The sequence below is a fragment of the Trachypithecus francoisi genome, unplaced genomic scaffold (genome assembly GCF_009764315.1).
Source record: "Trachypithecus francoisi isolate TF-2019V2 unplaced genomic scaffold, Tfra_2.0 Lachesis_group10, whole genome shotgun sequence".
NCBI lineage: Eukaryota > Metazoa > Chordata > Mammalia > Primates > Cercopithecidae > Trachypithecus > Trachypithecus francoisi.
In genome coordinates, this window is record NW_022681455.1 from 36,296,652 (window position 1) to 36,319,068 (window position 22,417).

Sequence of the window (22,417 nt, forward strand, 5' to 3'; positions counted from 1 at the left end):
AGACAAGGTAGAATCAGTACTGCTCCTGATTTTCCTGGACATACTAGGAACTGTCACATTGAGAGTCACTGAGTTGTAGAATGTCAGGTCTGGAGGGCAAGTATCTTGTCCTCAGGGTCACCCAGCCTGGGGACAGCTAGACTAAAACCCAAGTCTCCTGACACCCAGGGCCCAGGACACTTTTTTTTTACTGCATCAGCGAGCTGGCACTCCAAGGATGGGACACCTGGAGGGGATCCAGGCAGGGACAAGGAGGCCAACCCCCACAGCCTTGCAAGCACCAGACTGTCATAGATGTGGCAGGTGGGTATCCATCTTGCTTCCATGGTGAATAACCCAGATCACACCTTTGTGCAAGTTAATTTCTTTATTTGCTCAGATAACACAGTACAAAAATGAGACTCAGATGCCAGCATCAGAAGCACATACCAAATATTCATAGGGCTTAAAGAACATCATTCCGAATAAGAAACTATGTACAAAAGGTTCCTGACCTTCATTTCATAACTTATTCTGACTCTTCATATTTGGGTGCTGTGATCGTCAACACTGCCTAAAACAAATCCACAAATAGCTCACCTCTCCCCCACTTCTCAGAAGCAGCAATAAAAACTAAATGGATTTCCAGATAGGCTGAATTGAGCTTATGGAGCCAGTGCCTCAGGTTGGAGGCCAGTCCCATGTAAGCACCCAGGGCCTCTCTGCCCTAGGCTGCTCCTCCTCCCCAGTCCTACCCCATGGTGTGACAGCAGGTTCAACACGGCAATACCATGTCCCCAAGGGTCACAAGATCTCACTTGCCATCCAGGTTTAACACCCTTTCCCCCGTGACCACATGTTCTGGGCAGTGTCCAAGGGTGCCGGCTGTCTGTCTATAGTCTTGTCCTTCCTGCACATAGATATGAACATGTGGCAAATTTCACGCCTGAGTCAAGCTGTTGAAACTGTTGAGTTGTACAGAAGGCAAAGCCTCTGGCACCCCCACACTTCACCTTTGTGCAAATACAAAAAGCAGCCCTTTCTCAAGACGTGTTACTGCTACCAGCTGCAAAACTGTCATCATAAATCTACAAACACACAATGTCTAGGATATGAATAGCACCTCCTGGAGTATGGTGCTCTTGAGCAGTGCAGCCCTGTGCAACAATCCATGGCAGTCTAGCCCATTGAAGCCCTCCTCCACTTCCTGAAAACTACCCAAAAGAAGCTATAGTACATACATGGACATGGCACTAGGTAATTTTCAGAACTCTTCACACTTATTTTCTCACTGACTCCTAGCCAATCCCATGAGATGGGAGAGGTGCAAGGTATCAGCTCCATTTCTCTAGTCACAGAATGTCAGAACACAGGGTTAGAAGGCTTCTGAGAGCCCAAGGGTCTGCAGTCTCTAGGTCTTTCCATCTGGGGCCTGCAGAGTTCCTGGGAGGCATCTGCAAGTCCATATGAGCATGAAGAACTGCCGGTCAACTGAAGAAATGATGGGAAACACTTCGAAGCACATCTGCTTGGATGCATGTGAATGTTCTGGTTGGAGATTAAATAAAAATTTAGTTTAAAAACTAGACTCGGTTAAAACAAACATCGGAGAAAATATCAGTAGGTCTTCTGGGTGGGATTCGAGACTCCAAATTCCGGAGAGGAGTGGGGATGTGTGGAGGGTCACGCAGCAATTCTGGGGTAGGTCCAGCAGGTGGAACCCTGGTCTCCTCACTCCCAGTCCAGTGCTGATTTCCCCAGACATGGCCTCTGTGTCTTGCCTTGTGGAAGAATGCTTTGTGCTTCTCAGATACTAGGGTATGGACACAGAATGGTTGTCTGCTCTTGTCTTCCATCACGTTTGTGAAGCAGGGATTGGGACACCACAGAGCATCTTCAGGGTCTCCTGGCTAAAGCTGCAAACCATTCAGCTAGTTCAAGGGAATTTGAATGCAAGACACAGCTTTCAATCTGGACTTTGAATCTCAGGACTTGTGATGTCCTGGGAAGAGAAAAAGAACATAGATATTAGCCACAGCTCAATTATTTATGGGTTCACTCTGGAAACAACAGACTTCCCATTATCCCATTGACATCCCACCCCAGCCTCCATCTCTGGGTCTTTGCTCTTGCAACACCTCCTGCTGACATTGGTCTCCTGATCCTTTCTCCCCAGACAGCCTCCCCATTCTCAAAGGTCAAAATCAGCACCTCCACCTCCTGGAAGGCTCCCAGGACCAACTTGCTTCATGGGCCTCAGTTACCACTCATTTGGCATTTGGTTGCTATTTAATTTTGTCATCAAACAGTTGTCTTTTCCATTGGCAGATGAAGCTTTGAAGGCAGAACCTTCCACAGAGCCTCACAGCACTTGGCACAACTAAGCACATAGGAGGCTGTCAATAGCTACCAGTTAAATGAATGAATGAATGAATGAATGAATGGTTAGTAAAACCAGAAGATGGAGTCAGGGCAACTGAGGATGTCAGAACTGATGTTTCTATAGTATCTTTCACAAATAACTCAGATCAACCTGTAAGCTATTACCTAACCCACCCTAGAGAGCAAATTATCTGTAACATTCTTATTCTCTCAGAGAAGACAGTGAGGCCAAGAAGAGAGACAGGTCTATGGTAAGGAGGATTTCCCACCAGGAAGATGAGCCAACGTAGAGCAGAGCATTCGAATGACAAGATACAACTATGATGAAATAAGCCAGCTCTCTTGAGAGACTTTTCAAATGGCTTCTAAAGGTAATTCCAAGAAAGACAGAAGTGTTTCGGGTGATAGCAGCATCATCGCAGAAGGGTCTGGTCTCCCAGGGGACCACTTGGATGTAGAAGCTTTGGTCCTGTTTGTCCAATACCAGCAAACAGAACATTTCATTCTTGTAAAGTCACACCTTCATTCAGTGGCTTCTGCACTGTGGATCTGGGTCAAATGTTTGTAAGCAGGTTATGTTAAGTGAATTAGAAAAGGATGAAGAAATCTTTATCAGAGTCCACCAGAAAATATGAGAGATCAGAATTTTTTAAAAGTCAGGCCAGGTGTGATGGCTCATGCCTATAATCCCAGCATGAACCTTGGCCTTGGGAGGCCAAGGTGGAAAGATTGCTTGTGGCCAGGAGTTCAAAACCAGCCTGGTCAACATAGTGAGAACCCATCTCTATACAAAAAATAAATAAATAAATAAATAATAAATTAGCTAGGCATGGTGGCATGCACCTGTAGTCCCAGCTACTTGAGAGGCTGAGGTGGGAGGATCATCTGAGCCCAGGAAGGTTGAGTCTACAGTGAACAGTGATTATACCATTGCACTCCAACCTGGGTGACAGAGCAAGACCCTGTCTCAAAAAAAAAAAAAAAATCAGTGACAAGCATCATCTCTGAAGGGAATATCTCAGGGACTTGGAGGAGGGGAAATTATTAGGAAAAGCATAAATGCACTCAGAACAGTGAAGGTGACGTCAGGAGAGAGGCTGTTCATTAAGCAACCAAGGCCAGGTCGGTGAGTGATCGCCTCCTGGAAGCCTTCCAGAACCAACAGCCCATGGAGCCTTCTTGTCTACCTCAGCCACCCCTTATTTGATAGATAACCTTGGTTTATTATTTACATTTTATGACAGCCTAGAATTGAGAAGGCAAGCAACAAAGCCCACAAAATAATAACAAGGCAAGCTAAGATCATAGCCCGTCCAATATGCCATTCTATCAAAAAAGCATGGAAATGTACATGTAATTGAAGACTAAAGCCAAATAAAGAAGATGCTAATTATGGAGTAAAATCAGTGAAGTTTCAGAAAAGAAAAAGGTCGTCATGGTTTAGAATTGTCTCAGAAGGCCTCAGTGAGGAGATGGCATTTGAGATAGACCCCAAAATTCTGAACTGAGCAGGGGAGGGGAGAGGAGAATAAATAGATCCCACTGGAGGCCAGCTGTGAGCCTGCTGTCACTTATGCCACATCGCCATTGTCTTCCCTGCCCTCTCTCACCGGCTGGTCCTCCCTGTATGGGAACCAGGTGCAATTGTAGTGGTCTCTTAGGCCCATGAGGATGCACATGGCGTGGCTGTTGTTGCCAGCAAATTTGTTAGCTAAGCTAACATCAAACTGGTAGAGTCTCCTGGCACGGTTCCTGTCCAGCTTAGAGGAGTGGGCCACCTGGCTGCGCAGGGTGGCTACCAGCTTGCTGAGGGAGGAGTCCGAGAACTCATAAAAAAACCTCTTAAAGCTGGGGTGGCGCCTGATCTGGAAGTGGAAATGAAAGCAGGTCATTAGTGTTGCTGGCAGTATCCCTCCCGCCAACTGCCCCTCCTGCAACTCCATGCAGCCAGGCGGGGCACCTCCTCGTCCCTGGGATGAGCTCCGCTTGTTACATCCCTCCACTGCCCCTAGCCTCTCAGAATCTGTTCTGCAAGGTACAGCTCAAGGCAGCAGGACAAAGTAGAGGGCAAGGGTGGAAGTACAGGTCTTTAGACTCAGATAATACAGAAGCAAACACCCCACAGAGCCTTCTCATCTACCCTAGCTACTCCTTATTTGACAAGTAATCTTACTTTATTATTTAAATGTATGACAGTCTAGAATTGGGATGCTTGAGTTGCACTTACTAGGTGTGTGAGCCTCTGGTCATCTGTAAAATGTAAAATTATCCACCCAGCCCCAGGATTGCTGGGGGCGGGGGATTGGAGGGGGAATGAAATGAGAGAGTTTACAGAAACGATTTAGTGCTGAGTAGATGTTAGAGGAGTTTTAGTTCCTTCTAAGCCTCCTCCAACAAGCTCCTTTCTGTTAATAACTAAATGAGTTCCCCAGAGGCAGACCCAGACACAAGGACTTGGGTACAGGCATTTTATTCATTAAATGATCCCAGGAAATGCTGATGGGAGAAGGAGACCTGGAACAAGAACGGGAAGGTGGCCCAAGGGGTGGCAACTGGAGCTTAATCCACTCAGGGCTCCTTGGAAGCCAGCTGAGAACACGTTCCTCAGTTATACCCCACAAAAGCAAGGGAGCTGGGGTCTCTATCCACCGATTCCCACCAGCCATTGGTTGAGGGCTGCTCATGGGGAAGTGGAGGCTGTTAATTGTGCCCCCGACATGGGTTGCAAAATGGCCCTGTGTCCTCAGGTACAAGGAGGCAGGAGCTGGCAGCTGGACGGGCCAGTGTGCACTCTGGTGGTGAAGAGAGGCACCCAGAGCGTCCGCTATGCTGATTACTCATCTTTAACCTGAACTCTTCACATGTGATCTGTGTTTGTCTCTCCAAATAGACTGTGTTTTCCAAGGGTGAGGAATCTTCTGTTATAGACTGCCTATCAGAGGAGGAAAATCAACAAGCTTGAAAGAATGGGAGACCAAATAAATGCTGAAGGGTGTGGCAAGACCAAGAGTGAACCCGGAGACCACAGAGAATGGAATCAGCTGGGCGGGTGGGGCCAGGTGTGGGCGGAGGAGGCTTCTAAGGATGGGGGCCATGAGCCGAACTTTAATAGCTGATTTGGACAGGAGTGGTCCTGGCTGGGGCAGGGAGGCCACACGAGCATTGTGTTATTTTAAACAGTTCCCTCATCTGCTACATGTCTGGCGCTTTCTACATACGCACTAAACTTGGTCAAGGAGGTAATCATCTCTCATTTTGGAAAAGAGGAAACCGAGACTCAGAAAGGTGAAGGGACATGCTCAAAGTTGCCCAGAGGTGCAGACTTGGGGATGGAACTCAGGTCTCAGCTGTGGGTAGATGAGGCCCTGGGGTTGGCTTGTGCTGAGTGGTGCTTACCTGCTGCCCCAGCTGGCCATCCACTTCTTGGAGAAGCTCCACAAGCTTCTGGATGATGATCTCCTCTAAGGAAAAGAAAGGAGGATTGAGTGACTGTCAACTGGGTGATGCCCAGTTCCCTTCCAAAAACAAAGTGCTGCAACTACACATCCACCTGGGAAAGACAGTATTTTCTCTCTAAAACCCAGCACACACATTAGTTATGATGGACCAAGACAATTCTTGCCTTAAACTAGAGCTGGAGTGTGAGAGCCTTGTTTGGGTTCCCTTTATAGAAACAGAAGGGACTTTGGCTTGCTGGGCCTCACCTGTAACCACATTCAGCTTCATTTGATAGGTGGGAAACTGAGGCCTCCCAGTGTCCCTTATCTAGGCTACAGAGTAGCACAGTCAAGAATGGGAGTTTGGATGAGGAGCAGCACATCAGAATGCAGGGAGGGGACATGCCAGGGCTACTGACCCATTAGGAATGCACCCGTCCACTTGGGTTCTAAGCAGCGATGTGCCATGGCCTGCTCGTACTAAGTTCACTGTAAATATTCAGGAAATTTGTGGACTAGTTGTCTTGTTTTGTTTTAGACAGAGTCTCGCTCTGTCACCCAGGCTGGAGCGCAGTGGTGCGATCTCGGCTCTTTGCAACCTCCGCCTCCTGGGTTCAAGTGATTCTCCTGCCTCAGCCTCCCGAGTAGCTGGGATTACAGGCACACACCACCATGCCAGGCTAATTAATTTGTGGACTAGTTGTTACAAACTGTTAGCAGCTTGAAATCAGCCACAGTAAAAATATTTATGCCATGGAAATCTGCAAATGCTACAAAGTAGGGCATCCTCCTCCCAATGGAGAGCCTGTCTGTCAGCACACCACTGCTTATGAGACCTGGAACAAGCTAGGAATTTCATATGAAACATTCAAGCAAATGAATGGGGGGTGTTAATTACATCCCACAGAATAGACAGGTGTCCTCTACCTGCAACTCTGCCCCAACAGCCCCAGTTTAAGGCCAAGCCTGTGCCCTCTGCCCCATCCTAGCGTCTCCTGGGGTCTTTGCCTGCTGCCTTCCCCATTCCTTCCTCAGAACCCTCCCCTATTCAGCCTGTGAACTCCATGTGGAAGAGAAGTGCCCGGGAAGCTGTCCAGGTAAGCGCAGGGGTGGTACTGACTAGATTCACATGTTCCATTCGGCTGAGATGCCCCTTCTGGCGTGTGGCCTCTGGCCTGGGAAGGTGCTTCTGAGATCACAACTGGCTCCCCTTCTGTGGGCAGGGGCTCACGGCCCGCGAGATCTTCTGGATCTAGGGCAAAAAAGAGTTGTTGAGTGTTTTGCAGAGAGCTGAATCTCGTTCCTGACAAGATGTTCGGAGGCACGGGCATCAGTGGGGGCTGGTTTCCAGGCTCCTCAGTGAGTTTCCTGTCCCCAGCTCTGCTGCAGAGGAGTTCGTGGTGCACTCCTGGCCTTCTCCAGAAACCTGACTTTTGCCCACCAACCCTTTCTGCCTCCTCAGTCTAGGAGGGGCTCAGTTAAAACAAGTGTGCCAACAGGGCCCACCAAACGAACCCTTTCCCTCTGCCAGGTTTTCTGGGTCTCTTAGCCTGTCTGAACCTCACTTTCTCCAAGTGTTAAGTGGGAGTGATAAGATTGACCTCACAGGGCTGCAAGCAGGTTAAATGAGATAATATGTGTGCAAGTAGCACGTAGTAGGCACTCTGTGATGTCAGGGGAATTACTGTACACCAGTGGCCCTCATGCTTTGGTGGAGTGAAAAAACAGGCCCACACCATCTCCTACTTCGTCAAACCCAGGTCTCTGTGCTTTTCTATGAATTGGCCAGGCGATTCTGATGCACAGCGGCACGGATCTCCCACCACATTTGTTGTTAAGTGTTTGCATGTGGAGAGGGAGGGGAGGGCGTGTGCTGTGAGCAGGGGCTACTGGGGGTGGGGTCCTGCTGGCAGCTGGCCCCTCACCTCTCCCCACACTTCCACACCCCCCATTCTGCTCAGCAAGGAAATAAGCAGCGCTTTCAGCAACAGTGGACATCCCCCACTATGCCAGCCTGTCAGCCACAGACAGGTCACACAGCAGCCCTGCCCAAGAGGAAGCTTCTGTTACCATGGCAACACCAGGCCTGCTCACCAAGGCTGCTGGAGGTGGAGGGCCGATGGCCACCGACACACAGGGGCAGAAAGCTGGGCCTCTTGGGCCGTCGGGCCTCCGGGCTGGCAGCCCCTGCTGCCCCCGGTCTCCTGGGTTCCTTGGAGCTGTGTTTCTTATGGTAAAACGCTCTCCTGAAGCTCGACTTTTTTTCTAAAGATTTCCTTCTGCAGTGTGGGGCTGGGTTTTCTATACCCACCTCTTCCTCCTGGACTTGAGGTTGCTGTGGGGGAGATGAGAGAAACTGAGTCGGGGCCCCTGACCTTGAGGAGATCTCAGGTGAGCTGGGGAAAGAGACCCACGGTGGGCTAGGAGGCATTGCCCAGAGAAGAGTGGTTGATGCTCAATGCTGGGGAAATATGTGTGGTCTGGAGGGGGCTGGGGAAGCTTCAAGAAGGAGAGACTGGGTCCTGGTGCAGTGGCTTATGCCTATAATCCCAGCATTTTGGGAGGCTGAGGCAAGTGGATCACCAGGGGTCAGGAGTTCGAGACCAGCCTGGCCAATATGGTAAAACTCTGTCTCTACTAAAAATACAAAAATTAGCTGGGTGTGGTGGCGCATCCCTGTAGTCCCAGCTACTCAGGAGGCTGAGGCAAGAGAATCACTGGAGCCCAGAAGGTGGAGGTTGCAGTGAGCCGTGATCGAGCCACTGTGCTTTAGCCTGAGCAACAGAGCAAGACTCCGTCTCCAAAAAAAAAAAAGAGGGCCTGGAGTAGGGCTTTGGCAGGACACAGAAGAGTGCGGCAAGGACAGGGAAGGCAGGGTTGGGGAGCCCACAGTGAGGTCAGGGTTAGGTAGGGAGCGTCTTCCTCACCTCCTCCCCCCGCTGTTCTTCCAAATCTTGGAGCATGGAAATGATCTTCTGAATGAATTCTTCTGAAAAAGATCAACAGGCATGGTTACACTTCGGTGCTAGAAAAGCTCTTCTGTGGTCAGTCTTCATTTCCTAATGCCCTGGTGGTTCCCTGGGTGATTCTCCAGGGGGCTAAAGAGCTGCCAGAGGTGGCCTGAGGGTGGAGCTGGTTTCATGGGATACATATTCACTTTACCGATGAGGGCCTCTAAACAGACGCCCAGGAGGAGCCCCTCAGGGCCATCTGGAAAGGCCCCTTCCCTACAGGTGCCCTCACTCTGCACCTTCTCCCTGTCCAGGCAGAATCCCCCTTCAAGGCATATTTTCTATGAAAAGCGAACAAGGCAGAATGGCAGGGGGTAGGGGGCAGAGATCTTTCCAGGTCTTTCCAGACCTGCCAGTGATTTTATATATATATATATATTTCTAGGCCTGGCTCTGCCAGTGGTAGAATAATAATTACAGCGATGGCAGCTGCCATTAGCTGAGCTTCCCTCCTAAGGCTCCTACCCCTCCCTATCCTCTTTACTTCTGAGCTCTGCTCTCAAGCTGGGTCACCCAACAATGACAATAAGAGCGACAAATGGCACCTAACACGTACTAGCCGCTGTCCAAGACAGGGGCTGTCCTAAATGCTGCTGACAATTCTAGAAAGTAGGTACTTGCTGTCCCCATTTCACAGATGAAGAAACTGAGACCAGAGATGAAGTAACTTGCCCAAGTCCACACGGCTCAAAGGGGTCAGAGCCCAGACTCAAACCCAGGTCCATAAGATCACCCCATTGGCTGAGCACTTGTTGTGGGCCTCCCATTGCGTCCTGTCTGCCTCATCAGGGCGAGCACCAACACTATTGCCATTTATCGAGGTTTAGTCAGGCAGCCTGGCTTGGGCCTGGGCTCTGGGCCCCAAGCTGCCTCCCAGCCTGCTGTACTCAAAGGGAGGTCTGGACAGGTCACTGCCTCTCTCTGGCTCAGTGTCTCTTTGCAAGTAGGGGAGTCAGAGCAGAAATTTTGCAAGGGGTGTCTGAGAAAAGGAGAGGAGTACTGACTGTATTCCGAGGCTCTGTCCAGCTGAAGCTCCTCTCCAGGTCCCCAGCTCTCTGATGGGGTGGGAAGCACGAAGGGACCTGCAGCCCCAGCCTCTGTAGGTGGAGCCTCCTGGACTTCAGGCTCTTCCAAGCCTGAGAAGCAGAAGGAAAAAGGGGGTGTGTTTTGTCCGTCTGCGGCTGTCAACTATGCACAAAAGCTAGCACAGACTCTAAAGTGGGTTCTGGGGCTGGATCACACTAAGGCCTTATGGGGCTGGAAGACAGCTGCTGGGCAGGGCTGTGTCTCTGATTTACTGGCCCAAACCAAGCTCCCTTATCCCTTTGTGCTTCCATAGAACTGGCTTTCCTGGGCTTTGTTGCCCTCTCCTCCCTCCACCGTTTTGACTTGATCCACAAGTTGAATAGTAGAGGCCTGTCATGTCCCATGACATGTATCAATGAATCACAGCCAGAATCCCCCTGCATGAAAATGTCTCCCACATGGCCTGAAATTCCCCTCTTTGGTGTTAAGCATCACCCCTCCTTTCTAAGATGTAAAGTCTCCTGGCCAGGATGACCTAACAGGATGGCCTCTTCTCCCTGATGCCCAGGAAGAAATGACTCGTCTGATCCTTTCCCCCTGTAGCTCTGGCCCCATCATCCATGGGCCACGTGACCTTGAACACATTGTTTTACCTCCCAAAGCCTCAGTCCCTTCATCTGTAAGGTGGGAATAATAGTTGTACTTCATCTGATGGCTGTGAGGACTGATTGAGTTATAGATATGCAGCAGGAAAATGTCTCACTTTACAGGTGAAGAAACTGAGGCACAAAGATGGGGAATGACATAGACAATATGCTAGAACCCAGGTCTCCTGCCTCCCCTGCTCCAGCTCCTTCCTGCACACACTACTCCCCTCCCTGCCAGGGTGCAGAAGCTGAGGCAGCCAAGAAATGTGGATGGTTGGGGAATCACGGAACATAATTTCCATCAAGGGCTTATTGGGGTTGCCTAGACCTCGCTGAGGTTTTGTGTGTGGAGGTGACCCGCTGGCATTCTTTCTCTCTTCCCACAGTCATCCTCACACCGCTCAGGGCAGAGTGCAAAAGTCAGACCAGGCGCAATGTAACCTTTAAAGTGGCCAATTCCATCCCCGGGGAAGGTTCCAGAGCTGGAGGCAGCTGCAGGGTTGCTATGGCAACTGCAGAGCCTGCTCACCATAGCTGCTGGAGACGGAAGGCCGATGGCCGCCAACACACAGGGGCAGAAAGCTGGACTTCTTGGGTGGCCGGGCCTCTGGACTGGACACATCTGCGGCCCTCCTCTTGGCCTCCTCGGAGCCGTGTTTCTTAAGAGAAAAGGTGCTCTTGAGGCTTGTCTTTTTCTCTTGGGATTGCTTCCTAACAGCTAGTGCTGGGTTTGGCAGGGCCACCCCCAGCTGTGAGATCAGAGATTGCTGTTGGGGAGAGGAGAAAAACTGAGTCAGGTTCATGATATTGAGGAGAGGGGGAAAGCTCTCTGGATGCAAAGTGAAGAGTAGCCAAGCTGCAGGATGGCCCCAGGAGAGGGGAGGCAGCAGAGGCCAGAGCAGGGGGAGGGCTGACTTCTGAAGCTGCAGAAGGAGGCTTCAGGGAAGGAAGGGACTAGAGCCCGGCCTGTAAGGACAGGTGGAGCTTGACAGAGGAGGAGGAGAAGGCAGAGAGCCCCTGGAGGCCTGCAAAGTTTACTCCTCACCTCTTCTTCCCACTGGTCTCCCACTCTTTTGAGCAATTCCACAATCATCTGAATGATAGCATCCTCTGGAAGAAAGCAAATGCATCCGGTTATTGTTTCTAAATGCACAGACAACTCCTTCTAAATGACCGTCTTGGACAGTTCTCTTAAACAACTCTTTAGGCCACACAGTGGAGGGAAAGTGCCACATCCCAGGGGCAGGTCCTTCTGAGAGAAGGTGGGAAGATCCACGGGGAAGGCACTGAGCCAAACCATGACACTTCATGCAGGAAATTTCAGGTCAGCCCTTTAGGCATTCAACTTGTGCCCCACTGTTTCCTGTGAAAGTCACAGATCTCGGAACATCTACTTTGGGTTCAGTAAGCTGTGTGACCTTGAATAAGTTTCTTAATCTCTCTGGGCCTTTATCTCGCCCAGTGAAATGTGGGTCATAATCTTTGTCCTGCCTCCCCCAGAAGGCTGTCAGGCTGTCATATGAGGGACTGGGCTTGAGAACACCTTGCAAGGCTAATGCTGATCTTCCAACCTGCAAAATTCCAGTGGGAAAATGGTGGATACCTGGCCTCACTAAGGTGGAGGATGAAAGGACATCAGCAGGCATGACACAGAGAGAGCCTGCCATGCTGATGCCTCAGCCACACCCCCATGTCTGCACAGAGAAGCCACTGATGATGGAAATGGTTTCCTTTGATACTCCGGTCAGCCTTTTCAAGGACAATGTGCCCACACTGTCCTCTGATAGGTACCAGCTGATGAGTTTACGTGAAAAGAGATGCAAACAAGGTTCCCTGTTCCGAGGCTGTCTGTGGGTTTGCCTTTTTTTTTTTTTTTTTTTTTTAATACTCCTAACTTCCCTCTCTCACTTCCCTCTCACTTATAAATTGTTTGGCTTTTGTTGCTTGACTCAGCTACCAGCTGGTTCCCTCTCATGTAAGAAAACAATTAGCTGCAAAATGACTAACTCAATGCCTTTTAGTTATTCTTTGACACATGTATAGCTCCTTCATTTCACATATTATAAAATATGCTCATCTTTTTTACAGGGAATTAGATGAATAGGGGATTATTCTCAATTTATTAGGAGCATTCTTGGTATTGTGGTTTTGTGTGAGACTGTACTTATTTTTTGGAGATACATGTTTAAGTATTTAGGGATGAAGCATGATTTACTCCAAAATGATTCAGCAACAAAGTGATACGCACACAAAGCAAACTGGCAGAGTGTAAACAACTATGAGTATACAAGTTGTGGCAGAGTGTAAACAACTGTGAGTATACAAAGCATTGAACTATACTTTTCACTCTTCTATATATTTTTTAAAGTAAAATACATTTTAAAAGACTAAGAAAAGTTCCGTTTTCATTAACACATAAGGCAGAAGCGTTTGCCAGCAGCCTTTCCAATTCCCTAGCCTCCCTTCTGTGAAATTCTAAAATAAGCAAACGTGGCCAGAAGCACCAAAGAGGCAAGAAAGGCCAGTGCATGTATTTTGAGAGCCACCATCCAAGGTCTCAGTAATCATTCAAAACAATCCATCTCATTCAGTAACAGCCACCTCAGTCAGAGGCAAAAAGGTCACTAGAGATTCCGACTCACTATCAGGCTTTTTGAGCTCCTCTTCTTGCTGGTGACCTGTGGCGTGGGGAGAAACAGCCAAAGCTCCAGCACCATCCACTTTGATGAGGAAGGAGTGGCAATCAGAATCTTCCCCACCTGGAATAGAGACGAAAGCAAACGGGTATGTAGGTGTGTATGTGCGTGTGTCAGTGACATTCTCCCGACTTTGTTCATCAACACGAGAAAACAGCACAGAACTCATAGTGCAACAGGCACTGCTGCAGCCTGCTGTAGGCCTAACCAAAAAACCAGAAACCCACTAAGGTTTTTATTTGAGAAGAGGCTACTTCCACCAAGACACCTCTCTTGCTAACCCCCTCCCTGCAAATCCTCAATCTTCTTCCCATCATAAACACCGAGTTTTGAGTGCCGCAAGGTAGAGCCCCCCTCCCTCTAGGTGCCAGTGGGTATTCAGCTCCAGAGCCTTGCGAGGCAGAATAGGAAGGCACCTTGGGAGCCAGCACCCTCATTTACCTGTGGGGAATCAAAAGTTCCAGAGGGAGCAGCTCAAGCTCAAGGTCACACAGCAAGTTTACTCCTGATGGAGCCAAGTCTAGAACCAAGGCCTGGAAGCAGCAGCCAGAAGCACATAAGCACCAGTGGGGTGGGAATAGGGCTTCCCTCCCCACCTGACTCCCTGCCTTCTCATTTCTCCTAGGTCTGTGCTCCTGAAACTAGAGGAGTTGGCAATAACAGCTATTGTGCACTGAGCACTTTCCTTGTGGGCTGTGGCCACTCCATGAGACGGTAACTATTTATCTTCATTTTATCCATGAATAAAGTTGAGGCTCAGAGAGGAAACCTACCTCCCTGGGCCACACAGCTTGTGAACGGCGGCACTGCAAGTGGTTTTCCTTGGAGCGCTCAGCTGTGGTGCTGTTCTACCTCAAAGAAATGTCACAGTGGGCCAGGCGTGGTGGCTCACACCTAATCCCAGCATGTTGGGGGGCCACGCCCGTGGATCACTGGAGTCCAGGAGTTCAAGACCAGCCTGGCCAACATGGTGAAACCCTGTCTCCACTAAAAAATACAAAATTAGCCAGGCATGGTGGCGGGCGCCTGTAGTCCCAGCTACTCGGGAGGCTGAGGCAGGAGAACGTCGTGAACCCGGGAGGCGGAGCTTGCAGTGAGCCGAGATCCGGCCACTGCACTCTAGCCTGGGCGACAGACAGAGACTCCGTCAAAAAAAAAAGCAAGCAAGCAAGAAAGGAAGAGATAAAGAATGGAAGAGAGAGAGAAAGAAAAGAAGAAAGGAAGAAGAAGGAGGAGGAGGAGAGGAAGGAAGGAAGGAAGGAAGGAAGGATTCACAGTGGTGCGGAGGGAGGAAGGAAGGAAGGAAAGGAGGGAGAGAGGGAAGGAGGGAGGGAGGGAGGAAGAAAGGAAGGAAGGAAGGAAGGAAGGAAGGAAGGAAGGAAGTCACAGCGGTGCGGCCCCTGACTATTCTTGTCACTCTGTGGAGAGGCTCCTGGAGCAAGTTTAGAGCACCCTAGGGGTTTCCATAGGAACAGGCACGGTCCACTCACCCCTGCGAGCTGGGCCCAGGTCAGCCTCCCCAGAGCGTGAGGCAACAGCCGCCTTGGACAACCCTTCCTCTTGGCCTCTGGCATCCTGGTCTTGAGCTGCCTTAGTCACCTCGGCCGCATGTTTCTTGTGACCTTGCTTCTTGCGACTGGCCTTCTTGTCGTGGTGGGCTCTCTTCCTGAGGGCTGGCTCCCCTGCTGCTTCCAGGGGCTCCAGAGGCTGGGAGAGGCCCTCCTTCCCCCTTGGCCTCCTGCTGGCCTTTTCTCTGGGCTCCTCAGGGCCCGTCCTCACGAAGAAGTTCAGCACCGTCTTCAGCCACCCCTTCTTGGTGTCTTGCGAAGGCCTCTGCTCACTGGGGAGAAACTCTCCGGCCTCCTCGGGAGTGGGGGCTGCAGCGGTGGTGCAGTGAGCCTCTGCAGACGGAGCTGGGCTGTCTGAATGGCTGGCCCAATCACTGGTTGCCCAGTGAAGCGCCTTCCTGGAGGGGGCAGTGGGCAGGGAGAGGCAATGGCAGTCCCACGGCTCCAAGCCTTTCCCGGGGGCCAGCGGCCTGTCCAGAGACCTGGCTTTCCTCTCCGCCAGGGGCTTCCTTGGGCACCTTGGATTCTCCATCGGGCTACAATGAAAACAAACAGCTCCCTTAGTTTTTTTGTTTTTGTTTTTGTTTTGTTTTTGTTTTTATGACGGAGGCTCGGTCTGTTGCCCAGGCTGGAGTGCAGTGGTATAATCTCAGCTCACTGCAACCTCTACCTCCTGGCTTCAAGTGATTCTCCTGCCTCAGCCTACCAAGTAGCTGGAATGACAGGTGTCCGCCACCACACCTGGTTAATTTTTGTATTTTTAGTAGAGATGGGGTTTCACCATGTTGACCAGGCTGGTCTTGAACTCCTGACCTCAGGTGATCCACCCGCCTCGGCCTCCCAAAGTGCTGGGATTACAGGCATGAGCCACCTTGCCCGGCCCAACAGCTCCCTCAGCAGAGGCCTCCTGGGCACGCCGAAGTTGGCTCCCGGCACTGACCAGTGGACCCATTCACCCTGCCTGCTAACGTGAGTAGTGTCAACTTCCCATGTCAACAATTTCTCAAAGCTGTTGTCTTGTGCCAATTCCCCCAAAACCCTCGGGGAATGGGGGTCATTATTCTTATTTTCCAGAGGATAAAACTGGACCACAGGAAGATCGTGCTCAGATCTCAGGGCTGGTCAGCTGCACCTCCAGAGCCCCTGAAAGGAACGTAGCCCTGTCCACATCTAGGTTTTAGTCTATCAAGACTGATTTGGGACTTCTCCAGAACTGCATGATAATTAATTCATCTTGTCCAAAGCCACTGGGTCTGGGGGCTTTTGTTATAGTAGCAATGGAAAACGAATACAGCCGGAGCCAGAGGCCTAGTCCTGCCCCTCACTAGCCTTGGGACTTTGGGCAGCTCAGGCACCTTTTCTGGCCCCGCGTTCTCATCGGAAGCATGCCCGAGCCCTGCCCTCTCTCACAGGCTGTCGTGAATATTCCATGAGGCAGCACCGTCAGTGGCAACTCTTTTCTTCCAGCTGCTCAAGCCAAAAATGTCAAGTCACCCCGACTTCTTTCTTTTTTTAAAAAATAAATAATTTTATTTAGAAAATAGATATGGGGTCTTGCTGTGTTTATCTGGGCTGGTCTCAAACTCCCGGGCTCAAGCAATCAACCTACCCCCGTCTCTCAAAGTGCTGATTACAGGCATGAGCCACTGCGCCCGGCCTCCTTTCTTTCTTTTACTCCCACATCCACCCATCAGCAGAGCCTGTTGGCCTCACTCACATAGAGCCTGTCCTCACCCCGACAGCCCCCTGTGGTCTCTAGGTCCCCATCTGCACTCACCTGAACTGTTATCACCACCTCCTAACTGACTTCCCTGCTCTCCTCTTGCCCTCCCCAGTAACTTCTCCACTTTGCAGCTATGGGGGCTTTTAAAACAAAAGTTACTTCCCTTCTTCCAAGGGTCCCCTTTCACTTAAAAGTCTTTACAGCAGCAGGCATGTCCCACACGTACCAGCCTCCATCACCCCTCTGACCACGTCTCTCTCACTCCACTCCATGCACACAGCCCTGCTTGCTGTCCTTCAGGCCCGCCCGCCTCAGCGCCTTCACACTGGCCAATCCCTCTTTCTAGAACATTCTTCCCTCATGGAAAGAATGAGTTTGTTCATGGTTTGTTCCCTCACTTCCTTTGGGGCTGTACTCAACTGTCAGCTTCCCATCGAGGCCCTCCCTGCCCACTTCCCATCAGCACACCATTTCCCCTCCTACCCTATGGGCTGGTGGTATGCAATGTCCTGTCTTTATGTGTTTAGTTGTTTCCTGTCTGAGTCTCTCTCCATCTCCTGTGTCTATTTTGCTAGGTCTTCTATCTTTGAGTGCCTAGAACAATGTCTAGCATATCACTGCTACTCAATAAGCACTTATTATCTAGCATATCACTGCTACTCAATAAGCACTTATTAAACAAATGCATAGATGTATAACACATTTAGTAAATGGCACAACACATAAGGTATCTTTGGATGTGTAGTTAACATGAAATCACTGCTTTCAGGCCAATTTCATCTTGGAGCAGCAGGGGCTCTTCCATTCTCCATCCAGAATGAAGCAGCGGCCAATGGAAAATGACAAAAAAAAACCCTTTCCCTCCCGGGCAGCATTTCAAGCAGGCCTGGGTGTGGGCAGTGCACTTCATGTGTGTGTCTTTAATTTAATCTAAAACTCTTGGGGCTTTCCAATTTTTCCAGAGTTGTTCAGAAGGCCTCTTCCCTTCAGTGGAAGGTAAAAGAAAAATAAAATATGGTTTTGAATGCCAAACCTGAGCCCCTGGAGAGTCCTGTGGAGTTTAGGACCACAGGTTGCCTGCTCTAATTTGTCATTACAGCTTTAGCATGCATTGACCAAGTAATGTTTAGTGGTATGGGATGACTCTAAAATGTATTCTATTGCTATGCTCAGCTTAGAGGCAAAAATAAGAATCTATAATTGCAATTTCTTATGTGTGGGATCCACAGGAAAGTGAAGAAGATACAGAGAAAGAAGAAAAGGAATGGGAACACACATATTTGAAGGTGACATGAACATTTGGGATGCCTTCCCTCCTCCAAGCACCCATCTGGGAAGGAAACCAGACGGTATTGCAGCCCCAGGTCGCCGAGGCCAGAGGCCATTGGAGCCAAGTGTCCACACGTGGATGACCTTGGAGGAAATGAGAAATCAGGCCGGGGTGGAGGCAGGCAATTTAAAAGGACTTATTTGTTATTTAATGTTCCTTAAAAGGAACATCTGGGCTACATAGAAACTTTTTGCAATATGTATCTGTACCTTATATGGAAATTCACTAATATTCCTGAAAGACTCAGAGACTGGCTGCCTTACGGTTGTGTTTCTGAAGACAACACGGGGTAGGATAAGGAGAAGTCACAGAGGAAAATATTTATGTTTGTTCTCACTTATTTCTCTCAACAAACATTTAATAAGCACCCACTCTGCACCAGAAATTATGCTCGGTGCTAGGGATACAATCATGAACGAGATGCACTGTGTGCCTCCAGAGGGAATATTCTGGTCTTCTCTGAATGTGCAGGAATAAGGATGTGAGTACACAGTGATGACAGCAATGTTCCATTCCCCTGCATCTGCTGTCTCTTCAGAAGCACATGGTCTTAAAAGAAGATAAATTTAGGTTGAAGTTCTATGTGATTTAAGATCATATTTAAAGAAAAGTAAGCCAAGCCAGAAATATTTACTGAACAGTGTCAGGGTTCTCTCTGCATTTTCCATATGTTCCTGTGGTCAGGGCAAATTGGATGGGGTTGGCAGAGAAGCTGTTCATTAACAAAACCACAGAACCAGGGCACTCTTGTTCAGCTCAGCCTCTCTTCCGTCTGCACAGATTTGGCTCCATGGGACCCATCGCACGGAGGGCCAGCGCTTCCTTACCCAGTTAACGGGAAGAGAGACGCAGTCATCTTTTAAAGAGCTGTCATTGCTATGGAAACGGTTTTCGCCACTGCCAGTGGCGGCAGTATCCTCCTAACGCATTCCAAGGACACGCTGCTCCTCCTGATCAGAACATTAACACAATCCCACCAGCACATGCTTTCCCTGACGTTTTTTCAGGAAAGCTACTGTGATTTGGCCGCCCCCTCCCTGGAATAACCGGTGCCCTGAGCCCACGGGGAGATGAGAGAAACTAAGGCCAGGAGCCCCGCAACTGCTGCTGCAGCCCAGAGGCAGGAAGGGGGCCGGGTGACGCCCAGCCTCTGCTATCCAAGAGTTTCCCCAATGAAGAGATTCCGGGGTCTCCCAAGGCTTCCTAATTCCAAATCCAGTGACCTCCTCCCATGCCTCGTCCTCCCTAACGTGCTGTAGCATTTGATACCAGCCCTACTTCCTTCTTTTCTCTTTCCTCTCTGGGTGGCTTTGACTGTGCTCAGTCCAGCTTTCTCCTCCCTCTCCCCCACTCCAACTGCTCCTCCTCTGTAATGTTTCAAAGATCGTCTTCAGTTCTGGGCCAGGGATTGAGAGAGTGTGGCTGACTGGGGAAGACACACCCACACGCCCCCAGGAAGACCCCTGAAGAACCTCTGTGGATGGTGTGTCCTCAGACTTTTAAAGTCTCTAAGCCCTGGGAAGCTTGTCTTTTAATCCTAATAACCTCCCCTTTCCTACCTGTGCCAAAATTAAACCGTTCAAGACTTTCCAAGTATAAAATTCTGCTATCCAGGATTTATCAAAGCAAGACTTTCCTTTCTTCTTCTTTGTTTTGTGCCCCAGGTGCTCAACTACATTCAGCCCGACCACCAGGGAATCCCACCCCGCGCAGGCTATGCTCCAGACCAGGAACCCTAAGCCAGAAGCGCGGCCTCACTATGTGGAAACCCAGCTGCTCTCGTAAACTTGTTGTGGATGTCAGAGCAAAGTCCAAATCAGCTCAGAAATACCCGAGTGATCTACAGATCACAAGACTTCTTCTGATAAGATGTGACATTTACTGGTGACATGTCCAGCAACAGTGACAAAGAACCAGAGAAGGCTCACGAAGTTTGCCTGCCTTCCCCAAGCTTGCTGCTGTGCATTGTTTACTTTCTAAGTTGCACAGTGACCTCATCTCTATGCTGTTTGCTAATTTTTTCACCTGGCTGCGTTACTCTCTAACTGCTCTGGTGCCTTTCATGGAGATAACTTTGCGGCTCCCCTTTTCCACCCATGATTCACACAATAGAAACTTCAGAGAGCCACCCTGCGGCACACCCACAGCAGCACCCTGAGGGACAGAGTGTGTGGCACACGTGGACCCACAGTCAACACCACAGATATCCACGTGTCACCAGAACACACTTGTGCACACCACAGACCTACACGGACTCAAGACGCCCTGTATTTCTCCTGTCCCAAGTGTAAGGGAATAATTATATGACCAAGCTCACTACTTGCCATCGGTGCTAACTCTAAGTTCCATGAGAGGGGACCTGAGCCTGGGAGGCTCTCGGTGTTCGTGAAACAAACAAATGATACACAGGCATGTGCAAACCCAAACCAGCTCACCTTCATGCAGCCACACGGCGTCCAGAGAGCCCTTTCCTTTACATGATCTCACTCCATCTTTGCCAAGGGCTGTGACTCAGATGGGCTAACAGTGGTGCACTGAAGCTCTCAACCATTAAGAGACACGCCCCAGGTCACATAGCCGGGAAGCAGAGAGCTGAGACTCGAATTCACTTCTCCCAATTCAAATCCTATCTTCTCTACTCTATACCAAATGGCCTCATGTAAGCATAGATACACATGCACACACATACGGACTTAGAGGGGAGAAACCTGCTCTTTCACACTGATGGAAATAACCACATTCACATACACGCCTACAGTGACCTGTGCACACAGAGTCACACAATCACGTGTGCCTAGGTATAGATACCCATGCCCTCCCCACCCCATTCTGTCCTCTATCCAAGACCACGGGCAATGCAACATTGCGTGAGGAGTCGGTCAGGACTGTGGGTTATAATCCACCCCCAGCCTCTAAATTCCCATCCAAGAAAGCAGTAGACCATGAGTTTTTTAAATAAGATCTCCCCATTCTTGGACTAACTTCCGAAACCTTAAAACTCGTAGAATCTTAATTCAACCATAGGTAATAATAACACCTCCCATTTATCAGGGGTTCCCTCATGTACCTTCACATAAAGTCTAGAACTCGACCTCTACCACATCCTATAGGGAAACTAGCAGGTGAGCTATGTAATGCTGCCCCATCCTACAGACAAGAAAACTGAGGCCCAAGGAAGTGAAGTTCCTTGCTCAGAGTGCCGGCTAATAAACAGGATGGGGCTTGAATACAGAGTTTTTTTTTTTTTTTTTTTTTTTTTTGAGACGGAGTTTTGCTCTGTCGCCCAGGCTGGAGTGCAGTGGCTGGATCTCAGCTCACTGCAAGCTCCGCCTCCCGGGTTTACGCCATTCTCCTGCCTCAGCCTCCCGAGTAGCTGGGACTACAGGCGCCCGCCACCTCGCCCGGCTAGTTTTTTGTATTTTTTTTTAGTAGAGACGGGGTTTCACCGTGTTCGCCAGGATGGTCTCGATCTCCTGACCTTGTGATCCGCCCGTCTCGGCCTCCCAAAGTGCTGGGATTACAGGCTTGAGCCACCGCGCCCGGCCTGAATACAGAGTTTTAAGTCCAAGTGAACCCAGAGCTCTTTGAGAAACACCCCATTGAGATAATGTCACTGAACCCTGCTTCATCTTTTTAGACATAAGAAAACTGATTCCCCCACCTCCACCCCTGCTGCCTCTCTGGGAGGGCCCAGTATGCTGGAAGCAGAATTGGAACTGGACTCTTGGTTTGACTCCCAGGACTAAACTCCTCTGAGGACCCCGAGATACATACCCACTGCTCCAGCCCCTAAAGGAGAGGTTATTGTTCAACCAACCTTGGACCACAGAAATCGCTTTTGTCCTGAACACCCGGGGCTGGGATCTTCAGACAAGAGGTCTCTGTGTTAGGCTCTCCTCCCTGTCAGCTGGAAGTTGTGTCCAATGAGAGGTCAGACCCAGCTCTCCCAGGGAGAAGATGCCACGACTTTGATGCTGGCAATTTTCTGAGTGTCTCAGAAGATGTTTTGGCCATCCATATATATAGTATCTCCCAGGAGCTGAGCTCATGGCAGCCAATCCAGAGAGCCATGGGCTGGCTCACCTGCCTCCACCTGTTACCACCCATCCCAGGGCTGCTCCCCGCTCCTCCAATGATAAGAGGCTTAGCTCAGCTACCCTGGAAAAAACAGTTTCACTTGACAACTTCCTTATTGCACCCAAACCTCAATAAGAAACCAAAGCTCAGAAAATAACCTAAGGTCTGGCTGGGGAAAGCCCCACCTGTAGAGTTGAAAACAAGCCTTAATGGGAAACACAGGTTAGGGGAAGAAAGTGGAGGTAGCTTTATTGCCTTTACAACGTCCCTCAGTTATCTTTGAAGATTAGTGGGTACCTAGAAAGAAAGGTCAGCGATGGGATATGTCCCTTGACCTAGAGACAACCCAGAAGGAAGAGCCCACAAGAGCCACGTGCTCCGGATCTGCTACGCCAGGGAAGGGTTGCCATGGATCTTGAGAGAACATTCTAAGAAGTCCTAAAAAGTGAGATTTCCACTTTCTGTAATGCCTTATTTTAAAAAATAGAGTGTAAATACATGTTTATAATCAGAAAAGAAAAACTAGTTTTATTAAAAAGAA

General features: G+C 49.7%; 1 protein-coding gene across 2 annotated transcripts; it reads right to left on the reverse strand.

Moving 5' to 3' along the window:
* Nucleotides 1-297: 297 nt before the first annotated feature.
* BNIP5 (BCL2 interacting protein 5) lies at nt 298-21,793 on the reverse strand. 2 transcript variants are annotated; one of them, XM_033216968.1, is made up of 12 exons: nt 21,617-21,783; nt 14,669-15,282; nt 13,125-13,241; nt 11,528-11,592; nt 11,012-11,249; nt 9,814-9,945; nt 8,726-8,784; nt 7,893-8,133; nt 6,919-7,050; nt 5,758-5,822; nt 3,972-4,226; nt 298-1,981 (listed from the first exon to the last, which is right to left on the reverse strand). In XM_033216968.1, exons 2-12 carry the CDS (start codon nt 15,276-15,278, stop codon nt 1,946-1,948), a joined length of 1,950 nt encoding a protein of 649 aa, XP_033072859.1. In that variant the 5' UTR covers nt 15,279-15,282; nt 21,617-21,783; the 3' UTR covers nt 298-1,945. The 2 variants fall into 2 exon arrangements, with proteins under 2 accessions (XP_033072859.1, XP_033072858.1); XM_033216967.1 differs by having other exon boundaries at nt 349-1,981; nt 8,726-8,787; nt 21,617-21,793.
* Between the last annotated feature and the right edge of the window lie 624 nt (nt 21,794-22,417).